Below are 18825 nucleotides of genomic sequence, written 5' to 3' on the forward strand. Positions count from 1 at the left end.
CCATTTGATTCTCCATGACCATTCAAACTTATTAGGAGACAATTTCCATTTATAGTTTCTTATGCTATGACTATAAACAAGTCTCAAGGACAATCATTTGAACACGTAGGATTGTATTTGTCACACCCAATTTTTAGCCATGGCCAATTATATGTTGTTCTTTCAAGAGTTAAAAGCAAAAAAGGACTACATATTCTTATTCATGACAATCAAGGTATTCCAAAAAATCTTACCACTAATGTTGTTTACAAGGAAATATTTTCCAATTTATAAATAGGTATGCTTCCATCCTACAATTCAAAAGCATTGCATTTAAATGTTGTTCAAATATTACGCTAGTATTCATCCCTGTTATTACAACAACATCTAACTCAACATTGTATATTCCAGCTTTTCCACTCTCAAATCAGATTTAGACGAGTTAGACCCCGTGCTTAATAAATGCATTGCACAATTGCTGTTGTTGTATTTCCCTATGGTGCATTCTAATCATGGTACATACCCTACTAGATGTAATCATTATCATGCATTCATACTCACTAATTTTAATATGAGGAACCGTAAAAAAAATCATTCAAAGCACTCTTCACGTCTATCAGTTGTGACTGTTCGCAACTCTTCTCTGCACCAACCATCGAGGAGTCTCCATTTAATTGGTGGTTTTAAAGAACTAACCGCTCCACCAGTTACAAAAAATACATACATATATATATATATATATATATATATATATATATATATATATATATATATATACTACATCGCCTTTTAAACTCCTTCATATCTTACATAAACATACAAACATGAGCACTTCCAGATCCCACTCAAGTGTTGTAATTTTTTTCCTACGATTTCTCCTTCTCATCTTTGTTATATCTATTTTCCTCTTTTCGCTTGGTTGCTTACTATTTTTATTTCATTCCTGTAGCATTCATCCGATTGCTTAGCCACCATCAGATTTACTACACCATTACGTATTCAGAAGGTCAGGATTCACACTCATAAACATGCTTCACTTAACATCATTTTCATTTTTTTATCACCTACTTCTGTTGACTTCTTTTCAATGCAGAACCTTCTTCAAGTCCCATTGTCTTTTCATAGCCAATGGATGTACAGATACCCAAAGTATGTTTTATTCCACTATGATGGCAACAAACATTCCATTCGAGTAAGGACGTATGGTAGCAAATGTTTTTTTGCTGATGGCCTAAAGGAATTCAGAAGGGCACACGATCTAAATGAGAGTGTCATTCTTCGTTTTGTTGCTTTTGACAAAAATATTACTTTCTCCGTTGATGTCATCAGACCTACACATAGGCAGTTGCATGTAAAGCCCGTTATATCAACCAGGAGACATATTTTTACAACTGATGTCACAAAGGAGATGATACAGTGCAACCTCCCTTTGGTGGGTTTTACTGCACCTTTTATCATTTATAATTGTTTGTAATTGTTTTTTTTTTCCTTCCATTGCCTGTTCATTCCTTCCTGATCAAATTGTTTGACCATTGTTTTCGTTGTTTATACAGTTTCTTCCAGCAACAGCTTCCAGATTTGTCTATGGTTACAAAAAATTTATTACCCTTCAGCGTGCATGGACTGGCAAAACGCACCCAGTGGGACGTCACCATCCACAATGGTGTGCCATCAATTGCTGACCCATGGTTCCACTTTCTTCATGAAAAAAAATTGATGCCCGAAGATGAGGTAGTCTTCTACTACCGGCTTGATGACCATGCATGGGAACTGTTGATCAGGAAAGATATTGAATGGGACAACGAGGACATCAACTTTGACAACTGACTTTTCTTCAATGAACAAATTTATTTTGTATTTTTTAACATATTGAACAATCTTTTCTTTTGTTATCATCCAACGAAGTTAGTATTTTTATCCCGTTTGACATGCGTATCCAACAACATATTAACTACCTCCTCACATAATTTACAATTTCTTCTAAATAACATCTTATATATCCTTTGCTGTAATTAAAATCACCAATTTTGCCAACAAATTTACATTTTTTTTCTTTTCTTCACAATCAATCCTTTAAAAAAACTATCTACACAATGTTTATACCACTTACAGTAAGATATCATCCTGGGCGTCCGCACGGGCCTCAAACTAGTTGTTAGTAGTAAAACAACTACGAGTTGGCTAACATGTCGGATCCACGAAATTTTGGCAATAAAATAATCATCTCTTCTAGCAATCGAGCTTCAACTCTGCTTCTGTTTTCTTACTCCCGCTTCACCTTTGACGTGTCCCTCCACAAATTTTCACAATTATAAAATTCCTGTTTTGTTGATGGATTGATAATGTCCCAAGCAATAAAATTAAAATGGAAGTCTGTCCACAAGAACTTTGTTTGTAGTTAGGTAGATAAATATTTAATTAAGAAAAAAATTTGAAAAAGGTAGTAGAAAACAGTAAATTAAATTGCTAAAAATTAAATCAAACAAGAAAAAAAAAATTAAACATGAATTTAAATTAATTAAAGACAAAAATGATGAGAAAATCCAATAATATTGTAGAAGGAAATTCAAAAGATGAGAATGTTGAGAACTTAGTTTACGAGAGCTATTCTTTGATGTAATGTTAATAATTTTTCTCTATTTATAATTATTTCAATTTACATATGCATCTACTAGTATACTCTAACTTTGGTTTCCCGCATGAAAGAACCTAATTTATGTATTTTCTCTCTCAAATCCCTTCGAAGAGCTAAAATAATAAATTGCATTAAGAATAGAGATATATAACAAGCTAAACAAATATTAACATATCCCTAGAGATGACTTTATTTAGATACTCTTTTAGTTCTATTAGAAAATAATGTTTCCCAACGTTACCCCTAAAACTTACCATGCAAATGGATGATCAAGCCACAAGCAATAATATTAAGTACAAGAAAGGATAATGCAAATGTAATATTCGTAAATAGATAGGAAGAGAAAATACATCAAGAGTAGTTGATTACCAAGTTCCAACAAAGGGGGTTTAGTCTCTCATTGTCATGGAGACTTTATAATTGCAAGAGGGAAATATGTAGTAAAGGGGAAGAAGATAAGAAAGAGGATGTATGGAAAGAATGACTCTCAATGCTTACTTCTCCTTCTTCAGCCTTTGTCTTCTATAAGAAATTGTATTTTCTGTGTGATTTTCGTTCTTCTCTCTTCTTCTTTTATAGGTGTGCAGATTATGGGGTTTCTTGCACTAAGTCTTCCTTTACTTTTAGTCATCTTTTGCATAATTAATCTACTTTTCTTAATTAGTCTATTTTCCTTAATTATTCATGTTTTCCTGAATTAGCTCGCTTTCCTTCCTTGTTTCTGCTTTCCTTAATTATCCATTTTTTGGGTTTTATTTTACTCATTAATCATCATAAATTCATCACTTTTAATATTCTCTGCACAAAAACTTAAATAATGTTAATTTAACAATTATTTGTCAAAAAGGAAGAATTATGAGAGATAAATTATAAATTTCTATATGATTTAATCCCAAAATATACTCATAATTAACAATTATCATGTTTAAAAACCCACAAATTTCTTCTGGGCCTCTTCCTCTCCCTTTTGTGATGAGCTTTTCAAATTTGAATGAGGCATATGAGTTAGGAAAATTTTCAAATTTTTCGCTTTTATAATTTCCTCTTTCTTCTTCTTTATCTTTTTCCTAGACAAAATTGAGCTATATTGCTTGCTCCGTTCAAAACTATTTTCAAGGTATACCGCCTGCTCCATTTCAAGCTTCGTCGCTATCGACTTCTCGCCACTCCACATTTCACCGCTCTGGTATCACTGCCGCAAATCCTTCCTCATTTCCTATGATTCCTCCTGCCGCAGATCCAACTTCGGCAACTTTCACGGCAACAATAACAACGATTATCTCGAAGCTTCTCTCCTTCTGTCATGTTACTCACTCTCACGTTAGTTCTCTCCTACTTATAGGTGTTTGGCACCACTTATTTGGAAAAATAATATATTTTTTGCCAACTTCTAGAAAAAAAAACTTTTGAAAACAAAGCAATTATTTTCTCAGAAAAATGGAAACCCAATGTTTGAAGAATCTTTCATTTAATGCTCCAACTACGGCAAATGTTGTCTTAAGGTTCGCTCTTATTTCACCTTCTTAAACATTTAATTGTGTGATTTGTAAAAAAAATAATAATAACAAGACAAAGCTATGAAGAGGTTTCTGGTGAGGAACATTGTTGAATAGGGTGCAATCAGAAGGCTTGTGTCTATGAACGTAATTTTCTTATTCTTTACCTTTATTTTTTCTGTTTTGTTGCAGGAGAACTCCACTTCCTATTTATTTGGTTTTTTTGAATTTGTTAATTGTAGGTGTTTAGCACCACTTACTGGAAGATATAATCTACTGTATATTTTGCATAATGATCTTTCATCTCTCTTGGAATCCTTTGGACTACAAACATTATTTTAATTTTGTCCTCATCTTTCTTTTAGTTTTTCTAAGACAACTTTTTGTTTTTTTAGTTAACCTATCATGCATTATTGGAGGGTTGGATTGTTTATTTATTATTTATATATTGTGGTGTTTCAATTTGGTTGGAATTGGAAAGGTTAAGATGGTTTTGATGATATATATTTCAGGTAAGTTCGAGCACCAATACTATGATGTGCTGCCTTACATGTTTTTCCTCCATAATGGGCTGCTTCCACTCTAAGTCAGCGAGGAAGTTTCCAGCACAGGAGAATATTGTTTTACCTATTGTATTGAACTCACGACTACTGATTTTAGGAAAATAGAACAATATTGTTGATTTATTTCATGCTTTTTATGCAGAAACTCTATCATTATGTTTCATTGGTTCAGTTTAATAAATTTATGCTCTAGACTACTTTTTTAATTTCTACTCAATTTAGGATTCAAATCTTACAAACTTCGTGTATTTCAGGGCATGGATCTATATTTTAAGATACATGATGGCCAAGCTGTGACATATGAAGATTTTTTTGTTGCCATGCGAGATGCCAATGATGCAGATCTTGCAACTTTCTTGCTATGGTTTGTATTTTTGCCTTCTAATTCCTTGCATTTTTTTTTTACTCATTTTGTATTAACTTATCAACTACTATGCAAGTATTCTCAAGCTAGGACCACTATTGTCAAAGTAAATGCTTCTTATAATCCAAAAGCACATACTTTTTCTTTAAAATTTAGGTATACAATTATCAACTTTCATTTCTCCTTTTGGAAATTTTTTTGTTGTCTTTAATATGTTTGATGGGGCATTTTTTGCCGTCAAGAGATACCGTCAACTCCAAGACAATTAGTTAAGGAACCCACATTCATTCATGTTGCAGTTGGTTTGCTTGATTCCATTGGCAAGAACATTCCTCTTTCAACTGTTTATTATTCTATGAGACTCTACCATATGTTAGAAGTAATGATCAATCAATCTGCACTACAGTCCTTAGAGTGACCAAGGTTGTTTACAACTTCTCTTTGATATGCATTTCTATCTCATATTTTTATTTTATCTCTTTAAGTTAATTATACCTGGCAGGTTTTTTACATATATTCTATAGCAAGTGGAAAATGTATGATTGTAATTCCCACCCTTCTTCATGTTCCTCTTCTTCGAGGGGAATGAAGTAGCATTTTACTGTGAATTCTCTGATCATTTAAATCATGCACTTCTTTAGGGTTGGGATATGCATTATTCCTAATCACATGAAACACAGATAAATCATGCATTATTCCACCCTTCATCAAGAAGTAGTTGCAAGTGAACTGAGATCAGAGTTCCTCAGGACAATGTGGCATGTTGTCTGATGAAGCTGTCTAAGATTATTAAATATCTTCTTCATTGTATGAATCTCCTCAATGTTCACATTTTTTCTAGTGAAAAATAATAGGAGCTCAGAAGAATGTTGCTCTTGGGTATATACATCTTTGTTGCATACTAAGATACATTATACATGGTGGTAGCAAGCTCATGTTTTTTTTTTAATTTATAGCTTACCTTGGATGCCTTCATGAACAAGAATTCAACAATCTTGTGCTGCATGAGTATAGAACTGCTACAATATGACCGAGGAGTTTGCTGTTGGTAAATTTCCATCTCTATTACTTTGTTTTTGAAATTATTCTTTTGATGTTGAGCATGTCTCCATATCCATTCTTTTGATGGTGAGACTGGATATAATTGATGATATCATTTGATAACAATTTCCAGCCTACTTCCTTCTAATACCTACTCTAGCCTTGCTTAATCTTTTCTGTTTTGATCTGGTTGATGGCAATTAAATTTCTCATATTTGTCTCGCCTGTATGTGGACATTTGTTTCGTTTAATTTTAGAAGTTCCTACCTATGACTTTATACTTCCCCAGCCCAGCGCAATGTCTGACATTACTACATTACTGGTAATGATAATGTTTGGAAATTGTTAAGCAACCCAACATTTGATTTGCGTAATTTAGTGTTATGTTAAATTGGTCCAATTACTTAGTTGTAATTTAATTTCAATTGATTTAAATCAAAGTTGATGAAAAATTATTCATGATGCGTTTAATTAAATTATTATATTCCTCTTAAAAAAACCAGTTGTGTTTCATTTTGGTCTTTTGTCTATCAATACAATCCTGACATATACGGCAAATGATACAACACCAACAGCTCCAATCCAAAGTTTAGGGTTAGATAAATTTTAAATTTGGAGAACTAAAATAGAAAATAAATATTCTGCTTTGTAGAGAATACAGATTCAATAGTGAACATTCTCCATCATGTACCTAAGGGCTTGGAAGGAAGCTTTAGGAAAGCAATTAAGAAAAGGTTTAGGGGAAAATATACAATAGTACAAAAAGGAAAGGCCAGAACTAAAAGTGTTTTGGAGTACTATTTAAATATATAGCATTGTGAAATGTTAGTGATTTGCACACTTGATTTTTCTAGTGTGTGTGTGTAAATTTTCAGGGCTATATATTTAAATTTCCATCTAGTCAAATTCACCTCTTAAGATATGGCTTTTGATCTTATTGTTGAAGTGCATAGATTCATAGAAGAAAATATAAGTGCATTTATTACTTTTTTACCGTTCTACAATTTTTTCAAAATCATATTCCTTGAACAAAGAAATTTATTTAGCTATGCATTTCATGTTTGTTATGCCATCACCCAAAATATAAATTGTGCATTATATCACAAATTAATCGGGATATGTAAACATTTGCATACTTATCAATTTAACATGCCAATGCTTTATAACTTGTGAGCCTCATATACTTTTGGATCAACTGCTCAGTGGAAAACAAAAAAATATCTTCGATCAGTTAGCTATTTGATAAAAGATATAACTAGGTTCAAGTGAAAAGGAAAGATGATACTGACCATTACATAGGATAGGATGGACTCTGTTTTGTAATCTCGATATGTTCTTTGCATACTGAATAAAAAGTAATATAAACTTCCTGGGCGTTGATTATCTCTCCAAATTCATGCACATCAATTTGGTTCTAATTATATATTGGTTTCAAAGGGAGCAAAACTTTAATGATAGGAAACTGTATGCACCTATAACTTGGTTAGGGGGAGTATAGGGCCAAAACCTAAATGAGTAAAAACTACTAGGATAAAATTTAAATATAATTTATTATTTATTGTTTTTAGAAATATAATATAATTATACAGATAAATCCTTTTAAAAATGCACATAGACAATGAATGCGCGCACACATAACTTTTTAGTTACATCATTAAAAAAATCAAGACGACAACTAAAAAAATTTATAGCTATGAAATCCAATGAATAAAAATGAGTCACCATATCAGCATGATATTATGTAATTGTTATGCTAGCATATTCTATTACGTGGGACATTGGTTGATTAGAATGAAATAGAAAAAAAAATGGAGAGGAAAATATTTTTAAATTAAAAGAATATTAAATGTGAGATTCACACAAGTTTTTTATAACTTTTTTTATTTGAATTCAATCAAATCATACATTAAATTGTATGATTGCAATTGGAATTTAGAGACTATAATTATAGAATTAAGTTATTAATTTAACAAAGACAAAATATTATCTAATCATCACGTGTAAGTTTTAATGTTATAAATGTCCCATTTCTACAACTGTGAGTATCATCATTTAGTTGATAGAGGTAGAGAAAGTTAGGTGAGGAAAAGATGGTGAATCTAAAAAGAAGAGAGTACACTATACACAAAAAACTCTTCCTTGCACATTCTGACATATAACATTTTTTATATTTTTTTTATAATAAGAATAATCATATTATTTTATTTATTATTTATATAAAAAAAACACAAGGACATGGAGTTAAACTAGAAGAGAAGATTATCAAAGTTATAGTGTGACATTCTAGAAAAAGAACGTCCCAATTCCAATTTTGAAAGAATTTTGATTGAAGAGGGTGTTTTTATCTTTTTTTATGTATAAAAATACACGGGTATTGAATGATACAAAAAAGGTCAAAAAATATTAATAATAATTTGTTTTTGTTAAATTTAAGAAAAATAAAATGAGTAGTGTATGAATAAATTTCTTACATGATTTATAGTTTTATAAAATAGTTTAAAACACACTATTTTTTGGTCAAAGCATTTTCATCTAACATTTCATGAAAAACTCATCAAGATTGTCTCCCATAAGACCTAATTCCACATCTCTTTCTTATTCTGTAATCTGCATAAACAATTCAAATTAAACAAGATGAAATATTACATAAAACTTTTATTACAAAAGTGTTGCTATTATAATTTTGCAAATAAAAATTCTACTATTTAATACCTAAGTAGAGTTTATATCATCTGTGGAAAAAATAATATAAATTTAATTTGATGAAGATATTTAAATTAAAATGTACTATTTTTTTTATCATATATATAACTTGATATATTAAAAATTTATTAAATGATGTTCAGTTGTGTACAAAAGAAACGAAAATTTAAAATAAAATTCATATTTAAACTGATTAAAAACATATTATCTTATTCAATATATTCTTGATCAAATAAATTAATTTATTTTATCTTTTCTTTAGTTTTATTTCTTAAATCAATTTTTATAATGAATGAGTGCACCCAAAAAAAGGTAAAATGAAAAACATAAATAATATATAACATTGGTCATGTTATATAGATGTACTTAATAGAGTGATTATATGTAATTAAAAAACAAAGTGACTGTATACAAATATGAATATGAGATTTATGATTAAAAAAATAAAAAAAGCAGATAAAAATAATATTAATTTAGTAAATTTTTAAAAGAAATAATATATAATTATTACAAGATGGTTTAATAAAAAAGAAGATAAAATTTAATTATAATATTAAATTTAATATTACTTAATTATTTTAACATTTATTGATGATAAAAAAATATTTAAAATTTTATATTATTGACTATATTTAAATTCAACATCAATTAATTTAAATCAGTTAATTAAATAAAATGTGTTAATTGTTATAAACTTCTTAACATCTTCTCATGTGTGGCTAGGAAACATCCTCATGTCTCTACCCTTCTTGACCAAAAAAGAGAAATCAGTGAACCCCATGATCTCAGGTGGAGATGTAAGCCTCAAAGATTCATAGATGCTGCTATGAACCTTTAGAAAGGGCTTTTTTCCAAAAAGGTCGTCTCCTTCCACATTTGATTCATATAGTCACTGTCCTCCAACATCATGACTCTGCTCCAACAAAACCATCCTGTGACACACGTAGGATATATCAAAAAATATATTTACCAAATTAGTAAGGTTACCAACATATTCTTTAATATAATTTGTCAATGTATTAATTTTATTAGCTTAAATATGTATGGTTCTCAATAATAAAAAAATCAGCTCCCGTGTCTCTTCATAGTAAGACTCACTTATATATTTTCTAATAACATATAGGACATTAAAAAGAGCATATAAAAGAGAATTTTGGTAGAATTTCTCGTCAAATATCAAAGCAATTGATAAAAGTTTAAGTTCTAGTCCTTATTAGTGTTTACTGCCTTACTTTTCTCTTTTTATCTCTCTTTTCCTTTGGTGTGACAGAGCTCTATGGTCTGCACACTGCATGCATATAATGGGTACCCCATATGTTGGTCTTTCGTTCATAGAACCTAACAAATAGGATAAGACGATTTAGCTGATAAATATGAGTTAAATAATGTATGTTATAAACTACATAATATCTAAGTTAGTAAATTTTATTCTTATGATAATAAACAATATTTTTTAAAAAAAGAAATATAAGTGAATTTTATATAAGAAAATAATATCATTTTGATATTTGGTCTATACCAAAAACGATCTATATACACCAATTATACTATCGTTCATTTCACCTTTTGAACTATTTTTAAGTATTAGGCTCAATCTCTCAATGTCACAAAGTCATATGTTACAAAACTTATTGATAATAAAAATTGTTTTCAAAAAGCTTGATACACTATATTGATATGACTCAACCATTCATGAAAAACTCATCCAAATGGTCTCCTATTGATTGACATAACTCAACATTTCATGCAAAATAGACAACATTATTTTATTAAATATATTATATATTTCAATCATATTAATTTTTGTTCTCATTAAATAAGTTCTACAATTATACTATGTAAGTATATAATAATTATTGTGGTTATTAACAGTCATCTTTTCTCTTCTATACTTGTTTATCATAACCAGGGAGTGAGATGAACACAACAAGAACAAGAAATAACATATAATCTCGTGGTATTTCATTGTCGTGCTTATCTTAACCATCATTTGTACATTTTTGTTAAAAAATAATTGTATAAACATAAGATTAACTACTTTTTTTGTTTAATTTTGTTTTATAAATTTCAAAAAATACTTTGATTTGTTCTCATGTTTTTATTAAATCATTTATCATATGACATTGTCAAACAGATGCTCTAAATTAGTCTTGCAATTATTTTTCAATATAGTTATCATGAATGCATTTCAATATGTTAGTAGTTTTAGATTTTTACTTCATAATTTAATCTTTTATAAATAATATACTAATAACATATTCAACAACAATAACCTCAATAAAATTAAACATGTATTTCATTGTTTATAAAAATTCCAAACATGAATAACAATGAATATCATCGAAGTTAAATAGAAAGTTTTATTTTATAAATATATTATATATTTCAATCATATTAATTTATTTGGATTCTCATTTAATAAATTCTACAAAATTATAATTAAATATATATAATTATACTATATATTTCATTTCACAGCTTATCCGTGAGTCCGCACGTGTCTGTTTCTCGGATTTTTGAGAGAGAAGATGTGAGACTCACTTGGTTTTGAAAGCTGCTGTGGAATGTTGCATTGTTTATGGAGATACAGCAAAAAAAAAAAAAAAAAATGATTATAGATGTAAAGCTTTCTTGAATCACAAAGTTTGCAGGCATGAAAACTATCTTTAAGTTTCCTAGTTAATTATGCTTTGTTTTGATTATTTTTATAATTTAAGTACAAAGTAATTGTAACATATGTCAATTTTTGTAAATAGATAATTTTTACTGTGATCAGAATTTTCCTACAAATAATATTTTTAAATTTAAATACTTTATTAATTGATAGTTTCTCGTATAATATTTGTTTTATTTTGCTTGACTTTTATATATATTGATCATAAACTTTTTAACTTTATTTATTTTTGTTCTCATTTAATTAATTTTCAATTAAATACATGATAATATTATCTAAATTATAACTATATATTTATAACTATATTATAAATATAATTTTCCAGCTTACTCACGCGGATACTTAACTAGTTTTTTTTTTTTTAAATACTTACCGAAGGTCCAAAATCTAGTTTACACAAAACATGAAAGATCAGATTATATAGATTGATTACAGAATGAGGAAATAGTTACATCCTATGTTAGTGTTACTCTTCCGTCAAACACCACATAATCCTTTCCTGCATTTCACGGTTTTTCTTCAACACTCTCAGTCTCGTTTTCTTCATCTTTTTCTTCTTTGTTCCACTGGAAAAAGAAGTACCTTACTTGTGAAGTGGGATTTAGAGCTTAATCTGAAGTTGGGTTTTGCTTCCCTTGTCCAAATTCCATGGCTTTAATCTTCTTTACTTGTTTTCCCTTACTCGATTTCACATGGGTATTTTTTTTACGATGGCTACTGACGATTCAATTTTTTTTCTGATTCATGAGTCCTCTTTCCCGCACCGTTAAGATTTGATTAAATGTTTTCGTTTTAGTACACCAACTGTTCGATGAAATGTTGCACCGAATTCAACTTAAATTGTATCTCTACTTCAACTATAGCATGCGTGTCACTGCTTCTTTTAACTTTTCTGTGATTCTTTAGAAAATTGAATAAATACGCAGAAACCGCAACTTTATTAACTGGTTATGTAGTATTGTATGTTGTAGATCAAAATTGAGTTCAAGCTTCCCCTATTTCTCTGTGCAGCATTTCAACCCCGTTCTGGAGCTGATAGTGAAGTTGCAGGAAGCTCTATACAAAATTCAGAGCATTGGTCAGAGGCTTATACATACCACCAAGTAAGAGGAACTGTTTCAAGATATATTTTTCTGTTTATCAAACAGATTTGATTATATAATTTAAGATGTTCAAATCATTAAATCACCCACAATAATGGGAAAAAACTGTTGGTTAAAAAGTACCCTGAACTTGCTAGGTATTTATTAGGGTATAGTAAGTCACCTTTCCTAGATGTTCATTAATTATAGTATAATATGGCTCTGAGTTGATGGGTTGCCCTTTTTATATTTTTTTTTATAAATAAATTTACCTTTTGTCCTGGGGAAATTTTCCCTGCATTAGATTATAAGATAGTTTAATAGTAAAGCTAATACCTAATGTAACAAGTAACAGCTGAATTTTTTTATTAGTTGAATCTTTTTCTTCTACTCCTTTCTTAGTTTAACTTCTTAGTTCTGGGAAATGATACTAATTTCATAGAATAGAAAGCCGATGGTTTTTCTATTTTGTTGGGGGTGGGAATTTAAACTTTTGATTAATTTAGTTCCTGTTTGTTGTATGTATGTGCCTGTGAAATTTTACCTGTTTTCATAGGTGCAAGAAAATGAGTATTCTTGCAAAACAGACAAGGAATTGTGCTTGTGCACCTCTATATTTTCTGGTTACATAGGCCAGATTCAGGAAAATTGACTTACTATAACAATTTGACTGGTGCAAATTGCAAAATGATAAGAGACGGGAATTGAAGTCCATTTTGGTGGTCAGTTAATGTAGTTTTTCAAATTATTGAATAAAGTAATGGATGACATTTTCATATAAAACATCCTGTCTTCCATTTTCTATACTGAACTCACACCATTGACATAACCACATCCACATCCTGCCTTTCATCATCCATGCATTGCCACTTTCCCCCTCTTCTGTTCATCCACAGTATCTGTAATCTCACTCCAAATACATATCTTTATTTATAGTCTTTATGCATCAACTGCACACTGAAATGATACTAAATAGAAATCTGAAAATGGTTATTGTCTTATCTCTTTCTATAAACAAATCAACTCCCAGTGTGTGGAGGAATAGTAACCATACAATATGATGAACTCAACCTATAACAGAAGAATAATTGAATCTAAGGGATAGGTGAATTTAAGAGAGAGAGAGAGAAATCAGAATCAAGAGACCCTTCACCTATTCCCTCTCTTATACACTTCACCTCACACAAAATCCTAGAGTTAGTTACTCTCACCCTTTGGCTCTTCCTCACTCCTTTAATTTCCATGTTACCAATAGAACCCTTTCCTAGCTGTCCATTTTCCCCAATTTCTGCTGACTCATCATTGTGTGGGTCCTTTCCAATAATTGGCATCCTTACATACACTCAGTGGAAAAAGCTATGTTGTTATATGCATCAACTGCACATTACGTGTCAATGACGGACAGCATGTTATCTTGAACCTAATTGAGTAATTACACTAGTATAATTGCTTCTGTTAATACCTGTATCCTGAAATAAGATTTTATTCAGATTTGAATGGTGCATCTGTCTTTTAACCATAAGAATTGGTTCATGTTAATAAATAATTTGATTCCTTTCATTAGATTAAAATGAAACAGACCAAGGAATCATGAATTAAAAAGATAAAAAAAATAAAAAGCAATATGTTCTCATAAAATACTTGAATGTATTTCTCCTTTTCTTATGTTTGGTGTCGCTTAGTCTTTATTTATTTCCATCCTTCTGTTAGATAATTGAAGAATGCCGGTTATGAAGCGATATGTGCTGAGATTGTTCATATCATTAAAGTACATTACTGCAAACGTTGTAGATAGAAACAATGGTCGGATTGTAGTATCATCATCCACTGCAGAACACACCATTAAAGAGTCACTTGAGTGTGGCAGATCCTGCAATGCAAAAGCAGCAGCTGTTGTTGGAGAGGTATTGGCCAGGCGGCTGAAAGTTGAGGGGCTTAATGAAGGAGAAGGAAGAGGGATTCATGCAAACATAACTAAAGAAGTTGGGAAGAAAGGATTTAAGAACCAAACCAAGGTTTGGGCTGTTGTGAATGCTCTTAAGAATAATGGAGTTAAACTCATTCTTGATGATGATGATGATGACAAAAATTGTTTGCCTAATTCATAAGACCAGAATGGAGTGAGTGTTATGCTAATAACATCTATGGAATAAAAAAATACATGGAAGTATTATTTAGTCTCATTTATTAGAAGCATGAGTCAGAATGCAATTGAAGTCTTCAGTTTAGTTATTGAGAAATGCTAACAACACACTCTTTGTCGCACATTTTTAAGTACTCTATTGGCTGGAATTTATCAGAAAATACAAAATTGGGCAGGTCTCACCTTATATAATGAGCCTCATTCGTGATTTTGCAATTTCTAATAAATTTTATTTTTAATTAATAGTAGAGAGTATGTTAAAAGGATGTTTTAAAAAGTGTGTTGTACTCCTCTTTACTTATTTTTTTTATTCATTTATGATAGTAAATCAGATTAACTGATTGGTTATATACCAGATGCTATCGTTTTAGGGTACAAACTGCTGAAATCTGTAATTTGGACTACCATTTCTTGCATTTGACATCTACTTGGTTATTTTGATTACTTTCCATAGCTGCCATCGAACTCACTGAAAATTTATATTCAAACACCAAATGACATTCTGTGACTTTAAGTATACACATGGACCTTTCCTTCAGCAAAAGTGGATCCTATCATCCTAAGTTTCAATAAATAGATAGGGGAGAGAACAGCCAAGTCTACAGTGAGTGTGGACTTACACTAACAAGCTGTGCCTGTAGGAGTCCTTCGGGAAAACCTGTTAGCATTATATACTCCTGAGTGATTTTTCCTGCAGTATGCAACACCTGTGAAGATGGAATATATTTGAAATATGTTCTTAAATGACTAATAGGGATTCTAGTCATGATATTTGGAGACATTGAGTTTGAGTTTAATAGCTATATTATTTTCCTTTCACATCCTGATTTTGATGATGGTGGAATTTTTTGTGACAATTGTGGTGTTCTAATACATGATCAACATTTAGTTTTATTATTTTTGGATTGACCAATATTATTAAATCGAGATAAAATTGGAATTCATTAAATTGGTTGGAGGTACTTTTAATTTTGTATGGAATCACTTTCAGTGATAGGAAGTAGTGAAAGGTTGATTGAGCGATGTGGCAGCCATTTTGTATGGGAAAAATGGTAATGGTTGGAGGCACTCTCAATTTACAAGTGCATGTTTAATTTATAGTTGAAATTGTTACATGTTTTTCAATACAAATTTAACGGATAAAAATAAAATGAAAACCAAAGCAAGGGTTCTGATTATTTTGCAAAAGTACTGCCTCAAAAGTCATTTTTCATGTGATTTTCCAACATGTTTCAAAGTTTTTGTAAAATTGACCTCATACACATTTCATGAGTTGTATTTACATATGGTTCTCTTATTGGTATTTATGTGTGTAATTTTTTTTAAAGATTAAATAAGTTTTTGATTCGTGTAAAATAAGTTTTTTTTTTTAAAAAAATTAGTCCTTTAATTTTTTTTAATCCTTTAAAGATTTAAAAATTGACTATAAGAAAATAAAATTGACCATCCAATTTGAGAGACTAAAAACATAATTAAGTCTTAAATTAATCATTCATATTTTTATCATAATTTTAATTATTTTATTTTAAATTATATTTTTAGATTTATTTGAATTAAGAAAATAATTGTGTTTTGTATAAAACACTTCCTAGATTTGAAATATCATTAGGCAAATTCAATATATCTTAGTTGAGAGTCATAGACTAATTTTTAAGGTTTTCACTTCTAATATCTATTTAAGATACTAAAATACTCTTTTTCAAGACTTTTTTATAACTTGTTAAAATTTATTGAAAATAATCATTTTTTTAGGTTTTGTTTCTCATTTAATGATTCTCTCCTTATTTATATTAAATGAGAAGCAAAATCTATTAAAATTGATCATTTTTAATAAAATTTAATCAATCATAAAGAGTCTTTGAAAGAGACTATTAGAGAAAGTGTCATGAACATTTCTCTTCTAAAAAATAATATATTCTATATATTCATATCTGAAATTGAAGCTTTCATCTAAGTTTTATTAATTATAGGATAAATAGTCACTTTTGTCTTTAGATGTGTAATTCGCTCACAAATACATCCCTGAAAGATGAAAATACAAAATTTAGTCATCGAAAGTGTAAAAAGTACAAAAAGTGCGACAAAAACATAGAGACGTATTTGTTATATAATGTTTGTGGATTTTTGGTCTTTCCACTACGCTGACAAATGCGTTCCTGAAATATCAAAATACAAAATTTAGTTCCTTAATGTGTAAAAAGTATGACAAATATATCCGGACCTTAATAATAAATTATAACTAATTATTATAATTTAGAAAATTTAACAATGCGAAAAAAAGGATCAAATTAGTAATTTAATATTTTTTTTAACTTAACTCATCTCAAATAACAAACAAAAGTTAGTATACGTTTAAAATTTTGATTTGGTTGTTAACTAAAATTTAGATCATGGAATTAAGGTGAAAGAAAAAATATAATAAATAATTATTTTTGTATTTTCTTTATTAACTTTAAATTAATGATAAAAACTCAAAAATTAAATTGATTCTAAAAGAAAAAAGAATATTTGTTTTATAAACTCGTAAATAATTTTTTTGTACTCTCATGCTTGATAAAAGGTTCAAATAAAAAAATGCTTATTGTAAAACATCATAGTTAAATTAGATCCATGAATAATTTTTAGGAAAAATTACAATTGTAATGACACTTTTGATTTGTAAAAAATACTCACCTCCTTTGGAATGATTTTTTTAAGGTTATGATTTTTTAAATGACTTGTCAATAAAAAATAATTGTATTTGATTTAAAAAATTAATTTAAAAATCAACAAACTTTTATTATAATTTATAATTTAATGTCATTGCATATACTAATAGACATTCATATTTTATTATCAAAAATTTATAAAAAAAATTTAAATAAATAGTTTTTAATTAAACAAAAACAATAATTTTTTTTTCATTTTACAGTAAATTTTTTTGTGTTGATAGCTTAAAATTATATAACATAGTACAAACACTTACTAGTGTAATATAACTCTCTCAAAATTTTGTCGCAATCATTCTAAAATTTTTCAAATAATAATAATTATTCACGATACACTATTAACGCCCTGATATATTTGTTAGACTTTTTATATTTTCGGGAACTAAATTTTATATTTTCATTTGTTAGGGGCAAAATTGTCAACGAAGTAGGAAGACGAAAAGTCAAAAAAATATTGTATGACAAATATGTTCCTATGCTGATAATTAGAGATGACCACGTTGATAATTATTTCAGTGACAAATTTGTCCCTCTGTGCCAGGTAGACTATTTTATTAAGGGTAATGGATGGAAGTTAACGGCCGAATATATTTATCGTACTTTTTACACGTTCGGGGACTAAATTTTATACTTTTATCTTCCAAGGACACATTTATTAACGAATTATATATTTAGAGACAAAAATAACTATTTACCTTTAATTATATTACACCAACTAACCTAACTAACCTATTCCATTAATATCAATTAATGTCACTAACTGATACTTTTAAGTGTCACCAAATTGGTCTTTGTATAAGAAAATTCATGGCTAATAAATGTGGTTGTGGCTTCTAAAGATCTCAATCTTATTTCTGTACTTATATTTTTTTTTCAAAGTTGATCTCCTTTTACTATTAATGGCTTACTTAACTTTTATAAAGTAAAGTGATCCATATAAAATTTAATAATAAATTATTAGAAAGGTAACTATGAGTTAACAATGAAAACTAATATATATATATATATATATATATATATATATATATATATATATCAATGAACGTTGTATGCAAGATGTGAAAATAAGAACCCTTTTCTTTTTTTTTTTTTTTTATTCAAACAAAACATGACGTTAGTTGCATATTTATTACGCTGAAAATAAAATAGTACCATCCACATAAGCTCCTGTGTAAGTAATGAAAAGCATGCCATTTCTCACTACCAACCAAAGGCAAAATAATGTAACTTTTCCAAAGGTGTATGTGGCGCAACTATGGACGTACGTATCTTTATTTGTCCGCCATTATAAATTTAGTGGACTCGTTTTTTGCACTTATGTTACTTTAATCAAGGACACTCCCGAATCTTGTGCTTGCACAGTTGCACAAAAGATGAAGGGCCTTCAAATAATTTGCTTCTTTTTTATAAAAAAAAGGAATATAATTTGCTTATTTT

The 18825-nt window shown here is 29.1% G+C and overlaps 2 protein-coding genes across 5 annotated transcripts; both read left to right on the forward strand.

Moving 5' to 3' along the window:
* Positions 1–1093: 1093 nt before the first annotated feature.
* LOC114405466 lies at positions 1094–1895 on the forward strand. Its single transcript, XM_028367987.1, has 2 exons — positions 1094–1411; positions 1533–1895. The coding sequence occupies exons 1-2, from the start codon at positions 1112–1114 to the stop codon at positions 1659–1661; spliced, it is 429 nt and encodes a 142-aa protein (XP_028223788.1). The 5' UTR covers positions 1094–1111; the 3' UTR covers positions 1662–1895.
* Positions 1896–11821: 9926 nt separating this feature from the next.
* LOC114406424 lies at positions 11822–15124 on the forward strand. 4 transcript variants are annotated; one of them, XM_028369120.1, is made up of 3 exons: positions 11822–11914; positions 12467–12558; positions 14248–15124. In XM_028369120.1, the coding sequence occupies exon 3, from the start codon at positions 14259–14261 to the stop codon at positions 14643–14645; it is 387 nt and encodes a 128-aa protein (XP_028224921.1). In that variant the 5' UTR covers positions 11822–11914; positions 12467–12558; positions 14248–14258; the 3' UTR covers positions 14646–15124. The 4 variants fall into 4 exon arrangements, with proteins under 4 accessions (XP_028224921.1, XP_028224920.1, XP_028224919.1 ...); XM_028369119.1 differs by having other exon boundaries at positions 11824–11966; XM_028369118.1 differs by having other exon boundaries at positions 11834–12073.
* Positions 15125–18825: the final 3701 nt, after the last annotated feature.

Source organism: Glycine soja, chromosome 3 (assembly GCF_004193775.1).
Source record: "Glycine soja cultivar W05 chromosome 3, ASM419377v2, whole genome shotgun sequence".
Classification (NCBI taxonomy): Eukaryota; Viridiplantae; Streptophyta; class Magnoliopsida; order Fabales; family Fabaceae; genus Glycine; species Glycine soja.